Source organism: Neophocaena asiaeorientalis, unplaced genomic scaffold, assembly GCF_003031525.2.
Source record: "Neophocaena asiaeorientalis asiaeorientalis breed wild unplaced genomic scaffold, Neophocaena_asiaeorientalis_V1.1 scaffold251, whole genome shotgun sequence".
NCBI classification, from domain to species: Eukaryota; Metazoa; Chordata; class Mammalia; order Artiodactyla; family Phocoenidae; genus Neophocaena; species Neophocaena asiaeorientalis.
This window is the reverse complement of record NW_020173377.1, coordinates 5,835,670-5,862,834: the sequence shown is the minus strand read 5'-3', so window position 1 is coordinate 5,862,834 and position 27,165 is coordinate 5,835,670. Positions and strand designations below refer to the sequence as shown.

The window sequence follows — 27,165 nt, the reverse complement described above, 5'->3', positions numbered from 1 at the left end:
CAGGGACATGGAAGGGCATTTTGTTCAGCCTAGAAAGCTTTCTAGGTGAAGGAAAGATCATGTGCAAGGGCTTGAAGGCCAGAAGGGGCAAGACCTACTGCGGGGAGTAAAAGCAATTCAGTGCAGTTGTAGCACAAAGCAAAAGGAAGATACCATTTGCCTTACTCCTAACAGGCCCTTTGTTCATAGAGGCTTAACCTAGGAACACAGTGGGTAAAGTGGGACCTGGACTGATCAGCTAACTGGAGTTATATGTGAAGTTTATAGAACTAAATGGTCCCAAGATTTGCAACAGAGGGTTACTGTAATGTATGACCCAGAAAACTCATGCCATCTGAGCAGTTTGTGGGTTTGTGAACAGAGGAGTGGCCGGCAATCGGGTTGTTAAGGATCCCATTCCAGGAGGATCTGATAGGTTGGCGTTCTCTCTTTCTCCCTTCCTTTTTCGTTTTCTTTCTTTCTTTTTTTTTTTTAAAATCTATTAGAAGGCTTCCCTGGTGGCGTAGTGGTTGAAAGTCCACCTGCCAATGCAGGGGACACGGGCTCGTGCCCCGGTCCGGGAAGATCCCACATGCTGCGGAGCGGCTAGGCCCGTGAGCCATGGCCACTGAGCCTGCATGTCTGGAGCCTGTGCTCCGCTACGGGAGAGGCCACAGCAGTGAGAGGCCCGCAAACCCCAAAAAAAAATTAAAAAAAAAAAAAAAAATATTAGAAAGTCATCCTATTTGTTTGCAATAACATTTTATATCTATAGGGCAGGGTATTACTAAAGTGTTGACCAATAAATCTTTTCCCTGAAGCCACACTGTGTGGAAAGCCAAACATCAAAATCAGCTTGTTTTGGCGAGCTTGGAAAAGAAGACACACTAATATGAACTCATATGTTCAATGACCTCAGATTCATCACATTTTTAACAAAAATCCTGATTTTTATATACATACACACAAATATAAAAACACTTTTATATATCATATATATATTTTTTAAATTTCCTTTTACACATATATTATTTCATACAAATACATAAATGTCATATATCCTAGAGGGGTTTTATTTCAGTTTTGCTAGTCTTGCCCTTTTTAATTTGGCTCCCACTTCTCCTTTACTCCTCCTCTCCAATCAAACTCCAGGAAGACTCACATTAATGACTAGTATGTATGCATTCTTCCATGTTTTCCCATGTTCATAAAATCATACATAAACACATGCATATAAATGTACATTTATAGAGACTGATGATACTTTTTAAAAATAATGAAATTACTAAAGTAATCCTTTCCTCACTCAACAATATATCTTACAGAAATCCCTGCAATTCATATAATACTAATGTATTCTTTTTAATACCTGCATGAAGGGAAATATAAAAATTATCCTTCCATTGTGTTTTGTACTATGCACAATGATGCAAAAAAATCCTTTCACAGATCCCCACAAACTAGTTTTTATCATTTCAAGGATCTAATTTGATATCCTTATTATAAATGTATTCAAAAGCACTATAGAGCATCGGTCTCCTAGAGTAATGGAAATATAAACAAAAATAAACAAATGGGGCCTAATTAAATTTATAAGCTTTTGCACAGCAAACGAAACCATAAACAAAATGAAAAGACAACCTACAGACTGGGAGAAAATATTTGCTAATGATGCTACCAACAAGGGCTTAATTCCCAAAATATGCAAACAGCTCATACAATTCAATAACAGAAAAAAAACAACCCAATCAAAAATATGGGCCCAAGATCTAAATAGACATTTCTCCAAAGAAGACATACAGATGGCCAATAGTCACATGAAAAGATCTCAACATCGCTAATTATTAGAGAAGTGCAAATCAAAACTACAATGAGATACCACCTCCTGTGGGTCAGAATGGTCATTATTATAAAGTCTACAAATAATAATTGGTGGAGAGGGTGTGGAGAAAAGGGAGCCCTCCTATACTGTTGGTGGGAATGTAAACTGGTGCAGCTACTATGGAGAACAGTACGGAGGTTCCTTAAAAAACTAAAAATGGAGTTACCATATGACCCTGCAATCCCACTCCTGAGCATGTATCCAGAGAAAAACATAATTCAAAAAGATACGTGCACCCCAATGTTCATAGAAGCACTATTTACAACAGCCAACACATGGAAGCAACCTAAATGTCCATAGACAGATAGACATAGACAGATGAATGGATAAAGAAGATGTGGTTTATATAGATGATGCAATACTACTCAGCCATAAAAAAGAATGAAATCATGCTATTTGCAGCAACATGGATGGACCTAGAGATTATTATACTAAGTGAAGTAAGTCAGATAGAGAAAGACAAATATATGGTATCACTTATATGTGGAATCTTAAAAAATGATGTAAATGAACTTATTTACAAAACAAAAATAGACTCACAGACATAGTTTCATTTCTGAATTTAATTTATTAATACCCTAATCAGGATTTTTTAATCTATTGTCACAAATGAAATTAGTTACAATTTTCTTCTTTGTACTTTATCTGTATCAGAATTTGGCACTAATGACAGGCTGCTGGCTTCTTCAAAGGATTTTGAGAGCTTCCCACCTTCACCTATGTTGGAGTATTTAAACAACATTGGATTTATCTGTTCTTTAGTAAGACCAAATTCAGCTGTGAATGCCCATTTCTGGTCACTCTTTAATAACTTTTTTTAGTCTCTTTTAAAGAAATCAACTTAAAAGTTTCCTACATCTTGGGATAATTTTGCCAGGAAAACATTAATTTACTCCAGTTTGTTTTTTTTTTTTCTTTGTCATAGTTTGGCATGTAACAGTCTCTATTAATTCTTTTGGTATATCCCATATCTGTGTTTATATCTCCTTTCTCATTCCTTATATTTTTTTAAACCTAATAAAGGAATCAAGGCTTATTAATTACCTATTTTATTTTACTGTTTTGTTTTAAAGATCCAGCCTTTGGGTTTGTTTAATCCCTTTCAGAGTTTTTTGTTCACTTCATTAATTTCTGCTTTTTTATTTCTTCTTCCTAACTTCTTTTTCTTGTTGTTCTTTTTCTAATTTCTTCTAAGTGCCAACTTCCTTCGTTGTTTGTCTTTCTTCTTTAACACGGAAAATATTTAAGATTATAAATTTTTATCTGAGTAAAGGATTTACTGTATTTTGGTATGAAAGTCTCCTTTCCTTTCCACATAGTTTGAAATTCCCTTTTTGATGTCTTCTTTGATCCAGGGGTTATCCAGTAGTGTTGTACAATTTCAGTAGGATTTTCCAAGTGATATAAAGCTTATCATAATACTGTTTAGCATAGAGCACCTTTTTTTTTATTTTTTAAAGCATATGTTTAAACAGTAACACTCAACTCGTGACACAGCTGTATCCCAAGAGGCCATGCGTAATATAAGTCAACTTTTTGAAGGCAATAAATACCAAAAGAAACAACATTTTAAATGATGAAGAAATTTTTCTTTACTTTCCTTAAAGTTGGCATAAAAGATAAATTTTCAAAGAAGCCTGCAAGAATCTACGTTGTCAAAATAATATTGTACTAATAGTAACCCTGAATCTCAGAGTTGTCCTCTTAGCTTTCTACAGCATTTTCTAAGGTAGCCCCCCCAGCTAGATGGGGAAGAAGAGAGGGAAGGAGTTTGGAACTTACCTACATCTTATATCAGTCACCCCCTTGAAGATCTGCATATATGTTAGCATGTTATAGGTCAGAGAAGTCCTGACTATCTTTGGTTAACTAAGCATTCCTAAATGTATTTGATTACTTCATTCTTCTATCAATTAACACCTTTTAATTCTCTTTGAGAAATGCAAGCCAAGAAAATAGATATTCCTTGGAGAGAAAGACAGTGTAATCAAATTCTGTCTTCTCTGTGGGCTTCTCACAGCTGGGGTTCTGTAAATGTTTGCTGAATGACTTGCTAGCAGAGGAGGTGTGATGTGGCAACAGAAGATATCAGAGTGTCCACTGCAGCTGTTCTCAGTATGTTTATACATAAGTTGAGTTCTCTTAGTAAGGAGCACTCAATATTTTGCATCAAAATACAAACTTTCCCTTCTATTTTAAATTGTAAATGAAAATTCCTAAGACGTTGGCCCTACACACATCCAAATTTCAAAACCTAACACCTTAAAAAAACAAACAAGCAAACAAAAAACCTAACACTCTGAGGAGGCCAACAAAACCCAGCAAAAATAATACTGCAGTTGCAGTATGTAAACGTATATGCACGTGTACACAAACACACTATCATCACCAGCACCCCCTGGGTTCCCATATCTACTGTGCAAAATGCCAGAGACTAATGACTTAGGATATTATCAGATCAGAGTGTGCTCAGAGAAACAAAAGGAGAAACTTGCCAATCAGTTCCACTGTCTATACTAAACTGAGACAGTGGGACTGCATACTTTTGGTTCCTATTTATTTAGTTTTATGATTCAGCCATATAATTTCTTGGTCATAAAGTAAACAGTGAACTAGGTAGGGCCAAAAAGCGTCAGAATTGTAAAATTAATCTAAATTTATTTAGCTAGAGAAATCCTAGTTTCAAATACTTGAGACATGAAATTTTATATTCGTGGTAGCTGCCTACAGAATTCTGATTTTGTTTGGGGCAACAATGAAGACACAACCAAAAGGGATAAATCATAATTGATCTATGCCAGTCACGGATCTCCTGCTTCCCTTTGCCAAGTAACTTCCTTCCCAGGCTCCTTTGTAGCTACAGTTAAAGGTATGTATGTGACCCACCCATGCAGCCAGTGAGACAAAAGAAAGAATCTGCTGGAAGGAGTCTATGAAAGATTGTTCTTTCAAACATGAAAAGAGAGCCACACAAAAAGGCATTTTGCCCCCACCTTATCTTTTTTGCCTAGGACACTGGTGTGAGGAAAATAAAGCCTGGGGCTGCAGCCATCACCCTTAGACCATGAGGCAACAAGCAAAAGCGTAAAAAACCAACATGTAAGGGATAACAAAATGGGAGGACAGTAAGACCCTCTGGATTCCTGATAACATCACTGAGCCAAGTGAACAAAGTCTGGACCTAGCTACCTCCAGGCTTGTTGTTAATAAGTTAACAAGAAATATCCTTATGGTTTAAGCTCCTATTGGTTGAGTACAGCATCACCACAGCCAACTGTTTTCTAACTGACACAGCAGTGCCCTGTGTTTTCATACTGTGATAAAGAATATAAATTCTTTAACATTTTAGAATTTAAAATTTTAGAAAAACGATAGGGAAAGTGAGAGACTCAACTTTTCACTGCATAAAATGTTGTACTTAAATTGCTTTTGCAAGCATGAAATGTTTTGTAACATTAAACAACAGAATAAAAAAGTAAACAAACAAGACAAATAATAGGAAAAATCGATCCATACCCGTACCTTTCCGTGTGTTCTCCGTCACATCTACCCCAAACTGGATAATGTCACCGGAAAGAATTTCACATGGTGGACTTTCTTCAGAGCCTCGACTCAATCTCTGACTATTTATAAAGGTACCATTACTACTTTTAGTGTCTTGGAGATAAAACTGCAAAAATAAAATTTAAAAAAAGAGCCAAAGATTAGCAGTAATAATTCCAAACCTACTTTTAAAAAATAGTATCAATACTTCCAACTTTGCAAACTACTGCAGGTAGATTTTTTTCCCCTATCAATTCAAACCACTTATTTCAGCTAAGATTCTCCTTCATTACATATGAAATTAGAACCCTGAAACTGGGTGATTTAAAATCCAGCTGGACAAAATGGTATATCACTTCAGAAAACAGTTTACAAGGTCCTCAAAATGTTAAACAAAAAGTTAGCATATGACCCTGCAATTCTACTCTGAGGTATATACTGAAGAGAACTGAAAACATATGTCTTCACTAAAACTTGTACATGAATGTTCATAGCAGCATTATTCCTTATAGCCAAAAAATGGAAACAACCCAAATGCCCATCATCTGATGAACGGGTTAACAAAACATAGTATAGCCACATGAATTATATTATTTTGCAATAAAAAGGAATGAAGTATTGATTCAAGCTATAACATGGATGAACTTTTAAAACCTTATGCTAAGTAAAAGAAGTCAGTCACAAAAGACATATATTATGTAATTCCATTTATATGAAATATCCAGAATAAGCAAATCCATAGAGATAAAAAGCACATTAGTGGTTGCAAGGGGCTGAGGTGCTGGGGCAGAGGGTGGGATGGGGTGGGGTGAATAACTGCTAATGGGTATAAGATTTCCTTTTGGGGTGATTAAAAGGTTCTAAAATTAGATAGTGGTGATGGTTGCATAACTCTGTGAATACACTAAAAAGCAATGAATTGTTCATTTTAAAAGACTGAATTTTATGGTATAAATTATATCTCAATAAAGCTGTTATTTTCTTTTTTTTAAGCCAGCTACACAAAACTCTAATTTTATCTTTCCATCTCACTCTGACTTTGTAACTTTGCTCCTAGGATTTCTGGGTTAAGTCAAAGGAAGTGCTGTTTATTCCACAGGCAAGGACAATTGGTATTAGGTAGCACCTATATTAATTGCTATCAGTTAACTAACATACGTGGTATCAGGCCCAACACTTCAGTAAACTCTTTGTGATAAACATTTTGGAGACACTAGAAACTAAAATACTGGAATCAACTACGAAGGGACCACTTCCTGGCCCCCCCAAACTTGCCTTTCATCACTTGGGTAATCTTCCTTCTTTAACAAGGGAAGGGACAGCAGGAGGCACAGGAAGCCTACCTATTTATCACCTACCTATTCCAAGAGAAATTAGGAACAACTGGGATCACACACAATAGACTTACTAGGAAGAGAACAACCAATAAAAAAAGATGTACCTTTCTTTTTGCATCTTTCTACACTCTCCAGCCCTGCTTATTCTAGCAACACATTTTCACTGAATGCCTTCCTAAGGAAGAAAGGAAAGAAGAAAACTAATATTTATTAAAATACATGTTGCACCACCAGGCCCTTATTTAACCTTAACATTAAAGCTATGTTATAGATATTATTTCCATTTATAAGTGAGAAAATTGGGGCACAGGCAAGTATCTTTCCAAAGTCACAGAGCTATGGAATACAGAAGCAGGGATTTATATCACAGAATTAAAAGGGACATTTTTCCCCCATTACTTCACACTGACCTTTATGTTCCATTTATCCTTCACTCCTTCCAAAAACCCTCTTCCAAAATGAAACACAACAGAAGAATAAGCAATTTGCAGAAGATACGAAAATGACATTTCTTTTCATTAATTCCTAGGTGACAATTTCAAGGCCACCAAGCTGTCTATAAATGACTTAGTCTCTGTTTATAATTCAAAAAGAGACCAACTGTTACTTTGGCTAGCAGTTTATATAGTTAGTTACAGACCATTAATAAAGAAAATTGTGTTGATATTTTACAAATCCATTTGAAACTTAGAGGCCTTAATATTTCACACCAGGGAGATAAGCACAGGCAATATGCTCAAGTAGGAACAATTATCCTCAAGATTTTTTCTACACTGGAACCTACTGTTGCACTGTATAAACGAGTTTGTTTTTTAATTTTAATATATTCTTGGGAAATGCGGCAATATCTGAATTCTGGTTTGGTCATTTTCAGTTATATGTGCCTTGGCAAGCCAAATAAGGGGATTATAGATTTACAGTGGTTTCCAAACTTCAAATTCTGATCCATTAGTGTGTTACTAAGTCAATTTAGTGGGCTGTTACTAGTGGTTTAAAAAAAAAAAATTAAGAGAACAAAAGTAAGAACATATGAAATGAGGTTCAGTACTGTTTAGAAAACTGTTTGAAAAACAAAAATGTGTGTGTGCTTTTCTATGTGTATACACATACACACACATATATCTCAACACCTCATGTTTGTAGCTCTTAACTCTAAAACCATAAATTTTCAAATTAAAAAAAATTTTAATCAATATTAACCCATGTTCTTTTCATTCTAATATGTCTATATTATGTCCAGAGCACACCATGGTATCTTTGGCCTTCATTTAGCTTGAACATACCATTTACGTTAGTTGCTCATTGATCCTCTGCTCTCAACCAGCTAATGGCTTCCAAACACCTTGGAAGAAAGTCCAAAGTTCTTACCATTACAGCCAATAAAGCCCCACATGATATGGCTCTTGGTTCCCTCTCCAAACTCATTAACTCACACTATTTTCCTCCCTTATCCCTCTCAGCCACACTAACCTCCACTCATGCCCCTGAGCCTCCCCACTTGAGTATAGCTAGACTGCAATTGTTTACTTCCCTGCAGAAATATTTTCACTGATTTAACCTTCTGCCCTTGGTGTTTTGAAAAACTGTTATTAAAAATGTTTTTGCACCTTCTATGAAACAATCTGCCACTATTCAGTCTACATTGTACAGAAGCTATTCTATTTACTATCAGGTTAGATAGGTATAAATAAGTCAACTTATTTGCAAGGCACTCGCAAGTGACACTGCTTACAGTCCCTGGATGCATCTCCCATAGCAGGTATGTCAGTTGGTCCTTTGTCACTTTCAAACCAGAAATATCTTTCTCCTCTATGCTGATACATCTTTTTCTATCAGGCTTTTTTTTTTTTTGATTTATTTATTTTTGGCTGCATTGGGTCTTCATTGCTGCGCGTGGGCTTTCTCTAGTTGCTGCGAGTGGGGGCTACTCTTTGTTGCGGTTCGTGGGCTTCTCATTGCTGTGGTTTCTCTTGTTGTGGAGCATGGGCTCTAGGTGCGTGGCTTCACTAGTTGTGGCACATGGGCTCAGTAGTTGTGGCTCTCGGGCTCTAGAGCACAGGCTCAGTAGTTGTGGCGCACAGGCATAGTTGCTCCGCAGCATGTGGGATCTTCCCGGACCAGGGATCGAACCTGCGTCCCCTGTACTGGCAGGCTGATTCTTAACCACTGTGCCACCAGGGAAGTCCCAAAAGAGAAAATTTTTAACTACTCTAAAAAACAAATCTTGTTGAAGCTTTAACTATCTTTATTTCCTAGTAGCCTAAGGAACGCCCAAGCATCTCTGGTGTTTGTATTAGCCTATGGGCATTCACTTTGATGCTGAGCAGATGTGTAAGGAGCCCGGAATTTATAAAAACCCTGTAGCTCGTGGCCAAAGTTCAACTTTCACTGTTTTCAGGCTTTATCTTCAATTAACTCCCTGCCTTCCCCTGACTGAAGGTTAAGCTCCCCCAAATCAAGCACTGATGCTGATCCTTGAACTGAAAGGTTGTCCTTACCCCATCAGTCACTTTTCCTTGTTTCTTGCTTATTACGATTACCTTCAAAGACGCAGGCACAGCTCTTTACAGGTTGCATAATTTGCTCTTTGGCCTTCAGAAAGTTTTCTGCTCTTTCACTCCATAAACAAATACATTTTGCATCACTTTCAGCTTCGCTGCAATTTGTAAATGCTTTCATTTCCACTATAATGATAAACTGCTTCTTTCTAGCTTTTCTACGTTGACAGGTTTTTGCAATATCCAACCACCAATAGGGATTTCCCTGGTGGTCCAGTGGTAAAGAATCCGCCTCCCAATGCAGGGGACGCGGGTTCGATCCCTGGTCGGGGAACTAAGATCCCACATGCTGTGGGGCAACTAAGCCCGTGTGCCACAACTACTGAGCTTGCACCCTCAATGAGAGAGCCCGTGTGCTGCAAACTACAGAGCCCACACAGTCTGGAGCCTGTGCACCACAACTAGAGAGAGAGGAAAAAAAGAAACCCACATGTCACAACTAGAGAGAAGCCCGTGAGCCGCAACAAAAGATCCCACATGCCTCAGTGAAGATCCCACATGCGTCAACTAAGACCCGATGCAGCCAATAAATAAATACATACACACACACACACACACACACACACACACACAGGTATGATGATAGTAATTATAAAAAAAAAATCCAACCACCAATAGATTAATAACATTTGAATTAAAGCTTCAGAACAAAGCACAAACCCAGGAGATGTGCCACAGGCCAGAGGCCAGAAATTCTAAGTCCATACAGGGGGGTTTTTAAAATGTGAATGCAGAGTAGATTCTGGATTCTAGATGGCAGATACTACACCATAGATTTTTCTTTTTTCTTTTTCTTGGCCTGCACCACGCAGCATGCAGAATCTTAGTTCCCTGACCAGGGATCAAACCTCTGTCCCCTGCAGTGGAAGTGTGGAGTCTTAACCACTGGACCACCAGGCAAGACTCCATACATCATAGATTTTTAATTTACTTGAATCACCACCTAAAATCAAAAAAAGTGACTAAGACAGCAAAACCAAAATCCCATGGGCAACGTTTGCAACAAAAATTGGTGACAAATTATCCATATGAACCTCAAAATACAAGCAGGGAAAACCAACAACAGTCACAAGACCTTCATGAAATCAGCATCTGTGCAGGAGGATGTGTATATGGAAACAATGCAGGATTTGAGGGACTTGAGAACCTCAGAATAGTCACTAGATATTTACTGGACTATATGATAGCTAATTTGAGAAGAGAAGATGAAAATGGGAAAGGTTCGGCCCAATCCACTAACAAGTGAGTATGAGGTAGATCCTGAAAAAGGCTGGAGAAGTCTGAGTCTTATAAATTCTTAAAACCAACCTACCAACCAAAGCTGCCTTCAAGGATAGGGCTCCACACTGTGGGAAAGCTGTTGGGTATGGAACCAAAATTGATCAGGGCAGGGACAATAGAGACAAGGAAAGAAAAAGACCCAGATAAAAGTAGAAAAGGGGAAAGGAAGCCATCGTATTTTTAAACATTTTACAAAAACAACAGAAGAAGGAGCTCTGTGACATCAGAAAATTTATCCTGAATCATGACCCCCTTCTGTAAGTTCAGGAAAACAAATTACACATAAAAATGAGCAACAGAAAAATATCAGTGTCCCATGCCATACAGTTATTTTTTTTAAAGAAAATAATAAAGAGCAAAATAACATTCCCTACACATAATGACAGACAAATCTCGGGAACAGATCAAAATTATACTATTTCAGAACAAGCTAAAAGACATTAAGAAAATAACTCAAGGCACGAAAAAGAAATATAAATCACAATTACAAAACTCAGGGAAAGGTGAAAGAACTCAAAAAGACATAGAAAAAAAAGGGAAATCATTTCAGGAATGAGTATAAAATTAAAAGGACACAAGTAACTAAATATAACAAAAAATGTCTTAAGAGAAATAAGAAATAAGAAGAAGGAATTTTTTTTTGAATCAAAACAAATGAAGAAAGTGAAATCAGCAAAACGACAGAGTAGGTGGCTCCAAGCTCTTATCCCCACACAAAGGCTGAAGAAACAAGCAGAAACTGTCAGAACCAACTTCATCAGAGCCTTGGAAAGCAAAGTTTTACAGCAACCATGTGAACACTGAATCAAGAATAAGGCAACTTAAAAATGGTAGGAAATCTTGGAACTTCCCTGGTAGCGTAGTAGTTAAGAATCTGCCTGCCAGTGCAGGGGACACGGGTTCAATCCCTGGGCCAGGAAGATCCCACATGCCACGAAGCAACCAAGCCCATGTGCCACAACTACCGAGCCTGTGCTCTAGAGCCCACGAGCCACAACTACTGAGCCCGTGCACCACAACTACTGAAGCCCATGAGCCTAGAGCCCGTGCTCTGCAACAAGAAGCCACTGCAGTGAGAAGCCCGTGCACTGAACGAAGAGTAGACCCTGCTCGCCGCAACCAGAGAAAGCCTGCGCACAGCAATGAAGACCCAACACAGCCAAAAAAAAAAAAAAAGTTGGAAATCTTCGTGGCATTCCTCACCCTTGTCCCCTCCCTTCCCCCTGTAAAACAGAAGCCTTGAAGACATCAGCCTGAATTCCCACTGTGGGACCCTGTTACCTAGTTCCAGAGAGAGCAGACCTAAATTGCAAATTACTGTGTCCGTCTACTCTAACGTGTCTGGGGGCTACCTGAAGGTCTGACTAGAGGCTCTCACCTCTGTTTAGCCTAACTCAGAACTCACCCATGATGGAAAAGCAGTGGCTTGGCTTGCTGAAAAAGTGGGATTTATCCAAGTGGTTCAACATAAGTCAATCAATATAATATACCACATTAATAGAAAAAAGGAAAAAACCAAAATGAAACCACAAGATCATCTCAATTGATGTAGAAAAGGCATTTGACAAAATCCCATATCCTTTCATGATATTTAAAAAAAAAAAAACAAAAAATAACAACCCAGAAATCTAGGACTGAAAGGAACTTCCTTAACATGATAGAGGACATTTATGAAAAACCCACAGCTAACATAATACTCAATGGTGAAAGACTGAAAGCTTTCTTCCTAAGATCAGGAACATGGCAAGAAAGCCTACTTTTCACCATTGCTACACAATACTGTACTGAAGTTCTAGCCAGACACAAGAAAAAGAAATAAAAGGCATCCAAATTGGAAAGGAAGAAGTATACTATGTCTATTCACAGATGACAAGATTCTCTACAAGGAAAATCCCATAGAACCCATAAAAAAGATACTAGAGCTAACAAACAAATTCAGCAAAGTTGCAGTTTATAAGAAAAACAGAAAAATCAGTCGTGTGTATACATCAGCAATGAACAATCCAAAATGGAAATTAAGAAAGCAATTCAATTTATAATAGCATCTAAATAAAATACCTAGGAATAAATTTAACCAAAGAAGTAAAAAACTCGTACAATGAAAACTACGAAATACTGCTGAAACAAATTAAAGACAAATACAGGCATAGCTCATTTTATTGCACTTAACTTTACTGTGCTTCACAGACATTTCATTTCTTACAAATTGAAGGCTGTGGCAACCCTAGGTCAAACAAATCTATTGGCGCCATTTTTCCAACAGCATTTCTTTTAATTAAGGTATGTACATTGTTTTTTTTTTAGACATAATGCTATTGCACACTTAATAGACTACAGTATAGTGTAAACATAACTTTTATATGCACTGGGAAACCAAAAAATTCATGTGACTCGCTTTATTGCGATATTTGCTTTATTGTGGTGGCCTGGAACTGAACCCACAATATCTCTAAGGTATGCCTGTAAACAGAAGGACATCCTGTGTTCATGGATTGGAAGACTAAATATTAAGGTGTCAATATTACCCAAACTGGTCCCAAGAGTCAATGCAATCCCTACCAGAATCCTAATCGCCTTTTTTGTAGAAATGGAAAAGTCAATCCTCAAATGTATATGGAATTGCAAGGGACCCTGAATAGGCAAAACAATCTTGAAAAAGAACAGGGTCCATCCAATAGGAAAAGAACAGTTTCCTCAACAAATGGTGACGGGACAACTGGATAACCACTTGCAAACGTTGGACCCCTTCCTCCCCCTATATACAAAAATTAACTCAAAGTGGATCAGAGACGTAAATGTAAGAACTATAACTGTGAAGTTCTCCTCAGCCATTATTTCTTCAAACAATTTTTTTCTGCCCCTTTCTTACTCTCTTCTGGGATTTCCAAAATGCATATGTTGGTACACTTGATGGTGTCTCATAGGTCCCTTAGGTACTGTTCATTTTTCTTCATCTTTTTTCTTTCTAGTCCTCAGACAGAGTAATTTCAATTGCCCTAACTTCAAGTTTGACTCCTTCCTCCTGCTCAAATCTGTCACTGAATCTTCCACTGAATTTTTATTTCAGCTATTGTATTAATACTTTTACAATTTCTATCTCTCTACTGATCTTTCACACTTATTCACACATTGTTCTCCTGTTTTTCTTTAATTTGTCCATGGTTTCCTTCAGCATTATGAGCATATTAAAAACGGTTAACTTAAAAAGTCTTTGTCTAGTAAGTCCAATGTCTGGGCTTCCTCAGGGATGCCTTTTGTCAATTTCTTTTTTTTTTCCTGTGAATGGGCCATAATTTTCTATTTCTTTATATGCTTTGTAATTTTTTTTGAGAATTGGACATCTTGAATATTGTAACGTGGTAACTACAGAAATCAGGTTCTCTCCTCACCCTAGGGATTGCTGTTGTTACTTGATGAAGGCTGCAGTCACCAGTTTATTTACTGACTTTTCCAAACAATTTTTTGCAAAGACTATATTCTTTGTCGTGTATCATCACTGAAGTCTCTGTCATCTCCATGGTCATCCAGTGACCTAACAGAGATTCCCTTAAATGTCAGGATCCAATAAGAAAAGGCAGGAAGGGTGTGTCTTGTCTCTTTAATCCCCTTGGCAGATGCCAGAGAAGCTGTTCTAGTCTGTGGGGTTTGAAACAATGGCCAGCCTCTGTGCCAGGCCCTCAGCAATAAAAAGCAGTGACAAAGGGCTTCCCTGGTGGCGCAGTGGTTGAGAGTCCACCTGTCGATGTAGGGGATACGGGTTCGTGCCCCGGTCCGAGAAGATCCCACATGCTACGGAGCGGCTGGGCCCGTGAGCCATGGCCGCTGAGCCTGCACATCCGGAGCCTGTGCTCCGCAACGGGAGAGGCCACAACAGTGAGAGGCCGTGTACCGCAAAAAAAAAAAAAAAAGCAGTGGCAAAAACATACAACCCCAATTTTTGAAAGACAAGCAAAGTCACACCAGGAATCATGGGCCACCATACCCACAGTTACCCACCACAGGGCTAGGTGATGGAAATGGTAGCCACTGTGCAAAACACTGAAATTCTCAGAAATTTATCACCCTCTTCTTCATTAAGCACTCCCCTGGATGCTGCAAGTGTTTGCTTAGACTCCAGAGTTCCAAAATAATTGCTTCAGACAGTTCATGCTAGCTTAACAGTCATCCTGGTGAAGAAAACCAATTTTTGGAGCTTCCTCCTCCATTACTTTTTATGGCGTCACTCCACAAGTCCCTAATCTATAATAACAGCTACCATTTATTGACTGCCTGCTATGTGCAAGCACTTCTGATCTTCACAACAATCCTACCAAGTAGCTATTACCATGTCCATTTTCTAGATTAAGAAACTGAGGCTCAGGTATATTAAGTAGATTGCCATGGTCTCACAGATAGCACAGATTTGACACTGCTATTCCTTCAAAGCCTCCACAACGCCTTCCTTCTCTCCTACTTAGACTAAACAGTCTCTGGTCTTTGAGTCCAAAGTTATGAAATCCCACTTTGTTTATGAAGTTTTCCTGAAGCAATCAGAATAGGAAGAGCCAATTTCAACTCTAACTCCACTATTACGGCAAATCATTTTAATCTATAACGTTTACTTGGCACCTGTCTGGAGAGACTGCACATCCATAAAATCAAATACGGAGCAACTCTACACTGAGAATAAATTAAGAGAGTATGCATTAAGTACCAAAATCCTGAGAGGCAGGATTAGGATTAATAAAGTTAGGCACAGTCAGTTGCTAACAAGACACTTAAGAGTAAGAGAGGTGACCTGAATGAAAGGCAAGGAGAAGGAGGAGATGGAGGAGGAACAGGTATTACAGTATATTTATATACAGTTAAGGCCCAGCCCTAGAGGGTAACCAAAAACAAACAAAGGAAGCAGTGGGGAAATATAAAATAGAGTGAAGCTATAAAGAGAGGGTCTGAGCACTGCACTTAGGAGTTGAGATTTCTTAAGACAGAAGCTACTACTAAAGGATTTGATGAAAATACTGTTTTAGAGAGATTATTCCAACAGCTCTGATAATCCAGCAGCTGTGTGTAGGATGAACTACAGTGGGAGTCACTAGAAATAGGTAGATCCATAACTTGTACGTTTTTGCCACCAACAATTTAGTTATTTCTTAGAGTACACAAACTTAGTTTATAAGCATGTTCAATATGGATTTGTTTATATAACCTTCCTGGCTTCCTGACTAGCAAAGCACCACATATTTCAGAGGCTGGAATTTTTAAGTTGTGCCACTGAAGGGGGAAATAAAAGTTTTATTCACATGCCATAGGGAAACACATAGAAAAGTGGTAAAATGTTCTCACCAAAATAAAATCTCACAAGTAAACTAGAATGAACTTGTCAATATACACCCAAAGGTCTTACAAATGTTATGAAATTGCCAGGACTTTTTCCATCTCCAAGTGACATCCCAGACACATTTGTTGTAAAGTAATTCTTTCTTGTGGAGCCAGTCCATAATAGAAAGAGAAAGCAAAAGTATTTCTATCTCTCTACATAGGAACAGAGATACGATTATGTAGAACAGAAGTAGAGAAGATGGGGAGGAGAAATTTTTTTAATTTAATGAAAACATTACAAAACATATAAAACACAGCTAGAATGATTACACCCTTCTAAAATATGCAAACAAAATTGTGACAACCCTTCACTGAGAACTCAAGACAAAGTAAATTAGATTTCTGAATCTTAGCAAGATGCAAAATAAACATATTATCAGAACACTACAGTTCTGAGAGGTGAGGCTACTGAAAGCCTGTACCAAATTCCAATTTGGAAGAGATTAACCTATTTCCTATAACCCAAAATTGATAGGTTGACAGGCAAATCCTGATTATTTTCTCCTCTCACAGTGTGTTAATCACAGCAAGATGCATTCTTCTTTGTCTTTGAAGCTCCTACTGAGGTAATTAAAGAACAGATACTGATCTCAATTTAGACCCCAAGAGGTCTTAACCTCAAACGTTAAAATTTTAACGTCAATACCTAAAATAAACATGTATTTATTAAAATACCACATATTTCAGCATATTAAGGATAGAGCAAAGGGATATTGTGATATTTTAAATACATAATACTCTGACAATAATTTATAGATCACTATTTTCCTCACAAAATGTTAGCTTAAACCATCCTGAGGTCAGCTGAAATAACAATAAAATAACTGCACATCCATTCTTTATCTCTGATAGTTAAAAAACCTCACCCATAGAATAACAGTCTTGTTTGCCACAAAAGGAAATCACTGTGATCACATTTGTGGGAAATACAGAACAAGGTCACTATATTTAAAGGATGTAGCCCTACATATTGTTTAATAATGCACACTATGGGCTAAATCTAAGGACAGTTGATATTGATTTATACAGTCACTAGGACGTAGGGGAGAAGGAGAAATTAATTTTTTTCCATTAAAGATGAGCAAAATTGGCAAAACAGGAATCTAGATCTTATTTAGGAAAACAAAAACAAAAAACTGCCCACACATGAAACAGTCTATTTGGCAAACAAGCTAAATGGAAATGTTAAAAGACACAAATAGTACATCTGCCCCCCAAAAGAACATTCATAGCTTTTTAAAATGCTTAATAAAGTAATCAAAATGATTATGATGGCCTTTTCTATTCTTTAAGCATAACCACTCAGGTTGGCATATAATTTTAATGTTGAAGACAACTTGTTCTTTACTCACGTCTCCCTGTTTTTAGTGACAGTTAATTCTTCAAGAGATTTATCTCCTCAAGGCTTTGACAATTCACACATCCATAGGGGAGTTCTTTAAAAATTATAATACTTCTACTTTGAAAGAGAAGAGAAAACAGTTACTGAGGACTATAAGTGAATATATAGAAATAATAATGATGAAATTTATGAAACAATGGGAAATGACTATTGGGACCAAAGAAAATAAACCCCTTACGGGGTTGAGTATAGTGCAGAGGCTCCCATTTTTCTGCCCCCCACATGATTCAGATATTCAAAACATAGTCAATTCCCAATATCTCTCATGACATTTCCCAATATCTCTCATGACATCCACTGTTTCTCAGGATGAGTAGGTAATGCCCCCAATTAAGAGTCACTAATTCTTTTTTTAATTTTGAACTGAAATTTAGTAACAGAAAGTATCACATTCAAATTCCACCTCCACCTACAGCTTTAACACAAGGGCTTAAACATTTTCCCAAGGTTTTAAGGGCCAAAGGTGAAGCTGCTGGGAAGTTTTTCTATTAGAAGCGTTGTTGATTTCTTTCACTACCATGAAAGGCAACATCACTTATATCCAGAATTCACCTATGTATACAGAAATTTTAAACACAGAGCAAAGCCAAAGAAGAGTTAATTGCTCAACAGTGTCAAAAAGATACCACATAATTTACAATAATCACAAGTTTTTTTGAGTTCTTACCATATGCTTGGATAAACTACTTTCCATGCAGTCTTCCACTTATTCTTTAAAACAGTCCTATGAGGTAGATGTTTTATTATCCCTATACCACAGATAAAGAAATTAGGACTAAAATAGGTTAACTAACCTGCCAAAGGTAGTAATGGGGAGAGATGTACATTTTAAAGTTTTTAATCTCAACTATTCTGCTATGCTACTTATGTTTGTCTGGTCATTTCACAACCACTATCTCTAATGTTTCTACCAACCATCACATGAATTAGGAATGATTTTGTTCATTTGATGGATCTGCAGGTTGAGGCTGAAACACAAGCAACCCATCTAAGTAACCTCTCTACAGTCACAATAAAATCATAAAACAGCAATCAGGCCTTATGATGCCAAATTATCAGGAAAAGTGAACTTTCAAAATTTCTTTCAGAAATGCATTCACTACCTTCTACCACCTATTTGACATAACAATCCTAATAAATTTGAGTTTCCCAGCTTCCATGTCCATGGCAGATTAAAAGGGAACAAGCATATGTCAGGGACTATGCTGGGCACTTTATACACACAACCTTATCTAAACTTCAGAATACTATGAAATAAGTAGTATCCCACATGAACAGACAGGGTAAGAAGTTAAATTATATGCCCAAAGATGACACAGAAAGTAAGAATGGCAAATAAGGTCTATTAGACACCTCATGACCATGGCAAATCCCTTGAAGATCAAGATAAGTGATATCCCTAGCCCTTAATAAAATGCCTGCTGAACAGGTATCAAACAAGTATTTTATTTTTTTAAATAAGTTTATTTATTTTTGGCTACGTTGGGGCTGCGCGTGGGCTTTCTCTAGTTGCAGTGAGTGGGGGCTACTCTTTGTTGCGGTGCGCAGGCTTCTCATTGTGGTGGCTTCTCTTGATGCAGCAGAGCACGGGCTCCAGGTGCACTGGCTTCAGCAGTTCTGGCGCACGGGCGTAGTTATTCCGCGGCATGTGGGATCTTCCCGGACCAGGGCTCGAACCCGTGTCCCCTGCATTAGCAGGTGGATTCTTAACCACTGCGCCACCAGGGAAGCCCCAAACAAGTATTTTAAATAAATATTTCGTGAGTGTGATATTTATAGCCCTGACTCATTCCATCATTTACCCACCATTTCCTGAGCATCTGTGAATAGGAATTCAGCTATCAGCTGCTAAAAATAGAATGTGACTTTCCAAAGTCACTTAGAGCAAGTGCGAAACAGTAATAACAACAAATACTATCAGTAGTAATAACGTCAATAACCCCACAGGGCATCCAATATGTCACCAATTCCTAGGAATTCTGATTCAGAATAATCTCTCAATTCCACACTGCCTTTCCCTCCCCATTACTGTTCCTCTAACTCAGGCCTGTAACATTTGCAAAGACGATGGCTATGATTCCACACTCTTCACCCTCTACACTGATGCTAGATTTATTTCCTAAAATACAAACCTGACCATTTTGTTTCCCTTTGTAAAATGGCTGTTGACCCTTTGCCTTCAAAATTAAATCTGAGAGCTCTGATAACTTTCAAAATCTTTCATAATGACCTCAATCACCCTATCAAACTGGACTTTCCACTTTTCCTAAAAGTACCATCCATTCCATCCTTGCGTAACTACTAGCAATTCCCTACACAAGCCCCAGGTACGATGCTTGCTTATGTTGTGCTTGGACCCAAAAAGCCCTTGCTTCCACCCACCCACACGCTATACTTGTTAAAAGCCTCCTTTTCTTTCTGAAGCCCCAGTTTAAATATCTTAACAAATAAGGTTTCTTGTTCAAGTAACATTTCTCACTAAATAATATTACACCTGAACCAGAGACTCAAGGCTTTATTCCAGGTTAAGCCTCTAACTCCCAACCCTCTATGTCCAAATCATAGTCTGAACAGCATTACAATTCCATCTTTTTAAAACTATAACATTTATTCCCTGTCAGAAAGTTCCAATAGACACAAGTAACAAATGATGTTTTAAAATACATTTCAAATAAATGAAATAATTCATACTTTAGAATGGAAGCTATAAAGTTTTGATTTACCATAGGATAGGCCAAACTGTATTACATCCAAATAGCAATATGCTATATGGAACAGAGCATACGTTAAAGGTTTGAATTCCAGCCCCATCACCTTCTAACATACTGTGTGACCTTGAGCATGTTATTTAACCTCTCTGAGCATCCCTTTAGTTATAAAGGGTTATTTATAAATCCCTATTTATAAATTGGGGGTAATATCAGTATGTACCTCTGAGTGTTTGTTGTAAAGGTTAAATGATGTTAAGCATGTAAGGTATTTAGTACAGCATTTGTACATGATAACTGCTAAACAAATGGCAGCTATTATTACTAAATTCACAGAATATGCATAAACGTGTAATCACTGAAACTTTCTTCAGAGAACTGATGCAAGACTTTCCTTTATGCCTTTTCCTTATAACCTTTCTTAAGCTAAAGTTCTTAAAAATAATTTACCAGTTAATTACTTAAACAGTAAACAGCTGATAGAGATATAAATAAATCAGTAACAGCTGAACTCTAACAAATACAGATGTTAAAAATAGCATGTCATTACCCCATTACACATGAATATTACCATAAATAACCACAACCTGTGCAAAGAAGCAGCTAAATCTCTGTCTCACAGCACAGACTGAAAACCATTTATAAAAAATATGAAACACACATCACAATATGGATCAGGGAATTCCCTAATCATAGTTATATCAAAAGGAAATTACTACCCTCAGATATATGTAAATACACTCAGAATATATAGCACAGATTAGCAATCTACAGCTCACTTGACAGTGTGAACTAGCTTCTGAATAAATTAAGCAAGTGATATTTAACAGATGTCATATAATTCCATTTCTAAACCAGAGCCCTACTATACTCCTGGCCCTGAGTGAGTGACAGGGTTGGAAATCCAGTGAAGTCATGGAATAATGCTCCAGAAGCATTAACTCACTCAGTTCAAAACTCAAAATGCTCCTTAGGACACCTAAGTAGCATATAAATTACTAGGGCAGGGCAGAGGTTTTCCCATTACACCCTCCTATACTATTTGAATTTTCTGTTTAAAAAAAAAAAGAGAGAGAGAAAGAGACATGTATGGGAAGGGGCAAACAAGCATCTAACTCCAAAACTTTCAAGAGACCAAAAAGCTCAGGAAGATGGGCAATTATCAAAGTGGTCAATATCAGTTTGGCAAAGATTAAGAATAGTGATACCTGGCTCTGGCAATATAAAAATGTGGAGAAACAGCTCTCTCACATACTGGGAAATATACTGGGCATATATACACTGGGCCTAAGAGTGTAAACTGCTACAACCATTTTGGAAAATGATTCAGCAACAACTATTAAATTTTTAAATGCTTATATTCTTTGGCTGAGCAATTCCACATCCAGGAATCTAACCTATAGAAACAATGAAATGCACACATGTACAATGACAAATGCGTTAAGTATGTACCGAAGCCATGTTAATAGAAGTTAAAAACTGGAAACTACTAATGCCCAGCCAAACTGTCTGATTAAATATCAGACATCATAATCATCAAAAATAATATAACGGTATGGGTACTGAAATTAAAATGTATCAAGATATACAGTGATCCCTTTTTTTTTTTTTTTTTTTTCCGGTACGCAGGCCTCTCACTGTCGTGGCCTCTCCCATTGTGGAGCACAGGCTCCGGACGCACCGGCTCAGCAGCCATGGCTCACAGGCCCAGCTGCTCCGCAGCATGTGGGATCCTCCCAGACAGGGGCACGAACCTGTGTCCCCTGCATCAGCAGGTGGACTCTCAACCACTGCGCCACCAGGGAAGCCCCAGTGATCCCTTTTATAAAAAGAATGATAGGGACTTCCCTGGTGGTCCAGTGGTAAAGAATCCGCCTTACGATGCAGGGGATGCAGGTTCGATCCCTGGTTGGGGAACTAAGATCCCACATGCCATGGGGCAACTAAGCCCATGCGCCACAGCTACTGAGCTCGCGCACCTCAAGGAGAGAGCCCATGTGCTATAAACTACAGAGCCCAGGCGCCCTGGAGCCCGTGTGCCACAAGTAGAGAGAGAAAACCCACATGCCACAACTACAGAGAAGCCCAAGCAGTGCAACAACAGATCCCGCGTGCCTCAGCGAAGATCCCATGTGCTGCAACTAAGACCCAACACAGCCAAAAAAATAAAATAATAAAATAAAACATCCTGAAATTGAGATTCATCTTAAAAAAAAAAAAGATATATGCTTATACGCCATTAGAAAACAAAAATCTGAAAGAACGTATACAAACTATTCACAGTGCTTATCTCCACAAAAAAGAAATCTTAAAGAGTTAAACTTTAATAATATTAAAAGAGATATAAAACTTTATTCAATAAGGCTAACAAATCTTCAATTCCGCATTATCATCATTTGATGGAAGAAAGTGGAAAGATGAAAAGAAGAAACAAACAAAACAAACTCCCAAACAAATAGAAAAATATAACTATGCAAAGAGAGAAAAACACAGAAAAACAGAATTTGCCAGGAAAAAAAAAAGAGTTAAACATCAAGGGAGATCAAAGTTCAATAAATTCAAAAGGGTTAATAAACTAGTCATCTCCTTGACACAAGAACACACTTCAGAAGTAAAATCACTGACTTATGAAAGGTATTTAAGAGGGTTAACAGCTCACTTGCTCTTTGTTCTTTCAGATTACAGGACTCAGTTCTGAATGGAAGAGCTTCAGCAACCCACCAGAGTTCTTTATGGGGCGGGGAGGGGGAGAGGGGGGAATCAAATCAAGGCATCTGGTATAAATATGGTCTTCAGGATCCCTGTCCTTAAAATAAAACAGTGCTATAAAACTGGAAAAGCATAACATTAACCTTTTATACAACACACACACAAAATGATAATATTTGTACAGCACAAGATTTCCTGACAGACAGAATGTAAAATATGAAAAAAAGGGGTCAAGAAGGATACCAAAGTTTTTGACCCAAGCAACTCAGAAGGATATACAAGTGACCCTTGAACAACACTGAGGTTAGGGACACCAATCCTCCATGCAGTTGAAAACTCCCATATAACTTTTAACTTATAGCTGGCCCTCTGTATCTGCAGTTCCATATCCAGGAATTCAACCAACCCTGGATCGTGTAGCACTGTAGTATTTACTACTGAAAAAAATCTGCATATAACTGGACCCATGCAGTTCAAACCCATGTTGTTTAAGGGTCAACTGTAACTGCCCCTATGTGAACTGGAAGGGCTGAATGTGAGAAGGTTTTTTATTGAGGTTAGGGAGGTATCAGGAGTTCAGCTTTGGACATATTAAATTTGAGGTGTATGTTAGATATCAGGTGAAAATGTCAAAAAGGCAGCTGGATATGAACCTAGAGTCCGGGGAAAAAGTCTGGGCTTGAGATAAAAATGTGGTTGTCATCAGCATATACAAAGAACTGAAAGTTAAGAGACAGAATGAAATCATTGAGAAAGCAATTACAGATAGACAAGAGGACCAAGGACAGAGTGTTGAAGCAGTCCAAAGTTTATAGGTCAGGGAGATGAAGACCAAGCAAAGGAAATTTCAAAGATGGCCAGTGAAGTAAAGTGTTGTGTCCCGGAAGTCATTGTGAATGATGTTTCCAAGAACATGGAAGAGATCAACTATATCAAATGATGCTGAAAGATCAAGGAAGATTAGGAATAAGAAGTGACCAAGGGAAATAGCAACCTGGAAGCCACTGATGACCCTGACAAGAACTGTGGATGTAGTGGACAATGAAAGCCTCACCAGAGTGATTCAAGAGAAAATGGATGGAGGGGAATGAGAAAGTGTACATATAGACAAATCTTTTTTAAGGAGTTCTGCCCTAAAGGGAAGCAAAGAAATGGGCAGTAGCTAGAAAGTAAAGTGGGGTCAAGATAATAATTTTTTAATATGAGAAAAATTACACTGTTTCATGTACTAACAAGAATAATCCAGTAAAGAGCAAGGGTACTTGACCCAATCCTGAGGATTCAGAAAAGGCTTCTGATGGAACTGTCCCACGCTGAGTCATGAAGGCTGATTAAGAGTGAACCAAGATGAGAAGGGAGGGGACTGAAACAGCATGAGCAAACAGAGGTGAGAAACAACATAGTGGGGGGGTGGCATGTGAAGCACAAGACTGAGAATGACAGGAAATCATGCTGGAGAGGTGAGCAGTCACCAAGCCTTTTAAGATGTATCAAGCAGTACAACCTTTACGATATAGATGATAGGGGACTTGCCACTATAGGGTTTAGATAGGTAAATACTAAGATCAAACTGACATTTCACTCAGGGAGGGAATAGCTTGAGGGGTACTAGACTGAAGGCAGGGAGACCAGTTATAGTCATTGAAATAAAGAAATAACAAGGTCCTAAACTGGACAGTGTTAGAAGCAGTGAAATGGGCTTAGTGACAGATCTTAAGTGCTCAGTGTTGAAAAGCAGTAGTTTCTAGTATGAGCTACTGAGCAGATGATAAGGCCATTACCTGTATTTGGAAATACTGGGGAGGGGGTGGTGAATGATTCATTTCAATTTGGGGTATATTGTTTTTAGAGTCTCTATAGGACATTCAAGTGAATAAATGTAAGCAGGCAATGGGTAGAAAACTCAGACCTTAGAGCTCAAGATATCTGAGAGGCATCTGAGTGGTAATTAAAATTATTGTAATAAATGAGATGATCCAAAAATAACATTTACGAAGAGAACAATGATTGAACTTTTAGGAACACTAACACTTTATGGAGAGTTAGTGGAGAATATGCTTGAAGGAATTTCAGACAAAACAGTCAAAAAGCTACAGAAAAAATCAGGAAAAGAAATAACCAAGAGGCCAGGGAACCAGCCAAGGACTAACACCTTTACCAGTTTAAAAAGAGATAGTGTAGTGACTTGAATACACTGGTGGGGATCAGAAATCAAGTCAAATCACATAACAGTCTGGACTTTCCAATTCTGTTGTATTAATTTTTCAAAAATTAGTAGAATCTACAGGTCATCTCTTCCTGAGGTCCCTAAGTAGTCAAGCCAATCTGAGTGGAAAAGACTAAAGAACTAAATACAGTTGCACCACTACCTCTTGTAGAAGAGTATTTACAGTTTTAGTAGAAGAGTATTTGTGGTTGCTCTATACAAAGAAAATTGGTGATGTATTTCTTAATAAACCAAAAATTGTTGTCAAGTATAATAAAATGAATAGGAAAATTTTTACTTTTTATAATGCTTGACTTCTTGATTGTTACATAATACTTCACCCACGACTTTATATAAACTCAACTAACAATAAAACTCATAGCCTTATATAATAAGGAAAAGTATTTAAGTATGGATGATGTAAAAACCTATAATGCTAGTACATAGGGAAAAATATTACCAATACAATAAAAATTTGTCAGGAATGGAAAGAATTTTTGACACTGGAAGAAAAGAGATAACTTGAAGATACAGGGGGAAATAAACAGGGCAAGGATCAATTTCCGCTTCTTGATTTTAGCTCTACTTTATAATTTTTTGGCAGACAATTTGTCACACTGAAAAATCACTTACTCTTGGATGGCTGTACTGTACTAACTGGGAGTGACTCATAAGTGTTTGGTCCCACCCATACAGAAGAACTCTGCAAAGAACTTTAAAAAAAAGAAAATCAACCGGAAGCGTATTTTCAAATGAGCACCTAACACAAAATCATTAAAGCACAGAAAAGATGTGACAGAATTATTACTCACTATGAGAAAGTTAAAAGCATTTTCTTGGAGTGGGGTGGGGGTGACTCTCAAGGTATGAGTCATAGGATTAAAGGACAACTGGATCCAGGATTTAGTGAAAGCTGGAAAAGCAGGATTCAGATCACCTGCAGCTCTCCAGGCCAGAGAGAAAAATAGCTGAGTTGGGTTAGTGCCTCCAGAGTTTAGGTGAGTCACAGAGAGAGCAGAGAGAGAAAAGCACAACCAGACTGGATTTCAGCACATGGGAGAAATCTGTAGCTGTTATCTTTTGGTTTACTTCTTCCCTTATTAATTTACTATTAAAACATGTTAATTACATTCAAAGAAGCTAAAACAGAGGTTACCCCAGAATCTTACTACTCCACAGATGTGGACAAGCTCTGCCACACTGCTTTGCACTTGGACTAGACCAAAACACAAAGCTAACGTCACTACCACAACCTTTCTAGCACTACATATTTTCATTTTGCTAATATAACAACCATTTTGTAAGATATTTATTTCTGTGGTTACTAGCAAGGATGTCTGTTTACTACATATATTCATCTTGAACAAACTGACTGCATAGTTCTTTGGTCCACCTACAAAAATCTTGTTGACCTTTTATATTGCAAAGGACATTTTGCGTGTTATATATACTCATTTTGCTGTCATAATGAATGCAAATGATGTTCTATTTCCATTGTTCTCATTTTTCATGGAAACAAAGTTGTTATCAATGTTTATTTAGATATTCATTAATTTTTTTTTTTTTTTTTTTTGCCTTCACTTGGTTTTAGGCTCTAGCAGTTGCTCATGTACCAATAAATCCTGAAGGGGTTTCCATTATTATACAGTCATACTGCATGTCTTAGAACTTTTCACTTGCCTGATCCAATCATTCCAGTTTAACTCTTTTGTATCATTTATTTATGTTTCTTCTCAAATACAGTGCTATCATCCTTTCTTTAAAAGAACCATTTTTGGGCTTCCCTGGTGGCACAGTGGTTGAGGGTTCGCCTGCTGATGCAGGGGACGTTGGTTCGTACCCTGGTCCGGGAAGATCCCACATGCCACGGAGCGGCTGGGCCTGTGGGCCATGGCCACTGAGCCTGCGCGTCCGGAGCCTGTGCTCCACAGCGGGAGAGGCCGCAACAGTGAGAGGCCCGCATACCGCAAAAAAAACAAGAAACATTTTTTGTGGCTAAGTAATGATATAAAATGTAATGGGTTCCAAGCAATTCTACACCTAGGTATCTAGCCAAGAGAAATAAAAGACACAAAGTACTGTACACAAATGTTCCTAGCAGCGCTGTTCATAATAACCAAAAGTTGGAGGCAATCCAAATACCCATCAACCACTGAATAAGATATATCTGCAATAAAGTGAATGAACTGTTGATACATT

General features: G+C 37.8%; 1 protein-coding gene across 20 annotated transcripts in view; it reads right to left on the bottom strand.

Annotated features, from left to right (window-relative positions):
• Positions 1 to 27,165, bottom strand: part of SLMAP (sarcolemma associated protein) — a 146,833-nt gene that overhangs the window by 81,194 nt on the left and 38,474 nt on the right. For 11 of the 20 annotated variants that reach the window (XM_024746290.1, XM_024746288.1, XM_024746295.1 and 8 more), the window contains exon 2: positions 5,378 to 5,531. In XM_024746290.1, the coding sequence (XP_024602058.1) occupies positions 5,378 to 5,531 (154 nt within the window). Of the gene's footprint in view, positions 1 to 5,377; positions 5,532 to 6,845; positions 6,917 to 27,165 lie in introns of all 20 variants that reach the window. The other 9 variants (XM_024746289.1, XM_024746297.1, XM_024746296.1 and 6 more) reach the window with 2 other exon arrangements.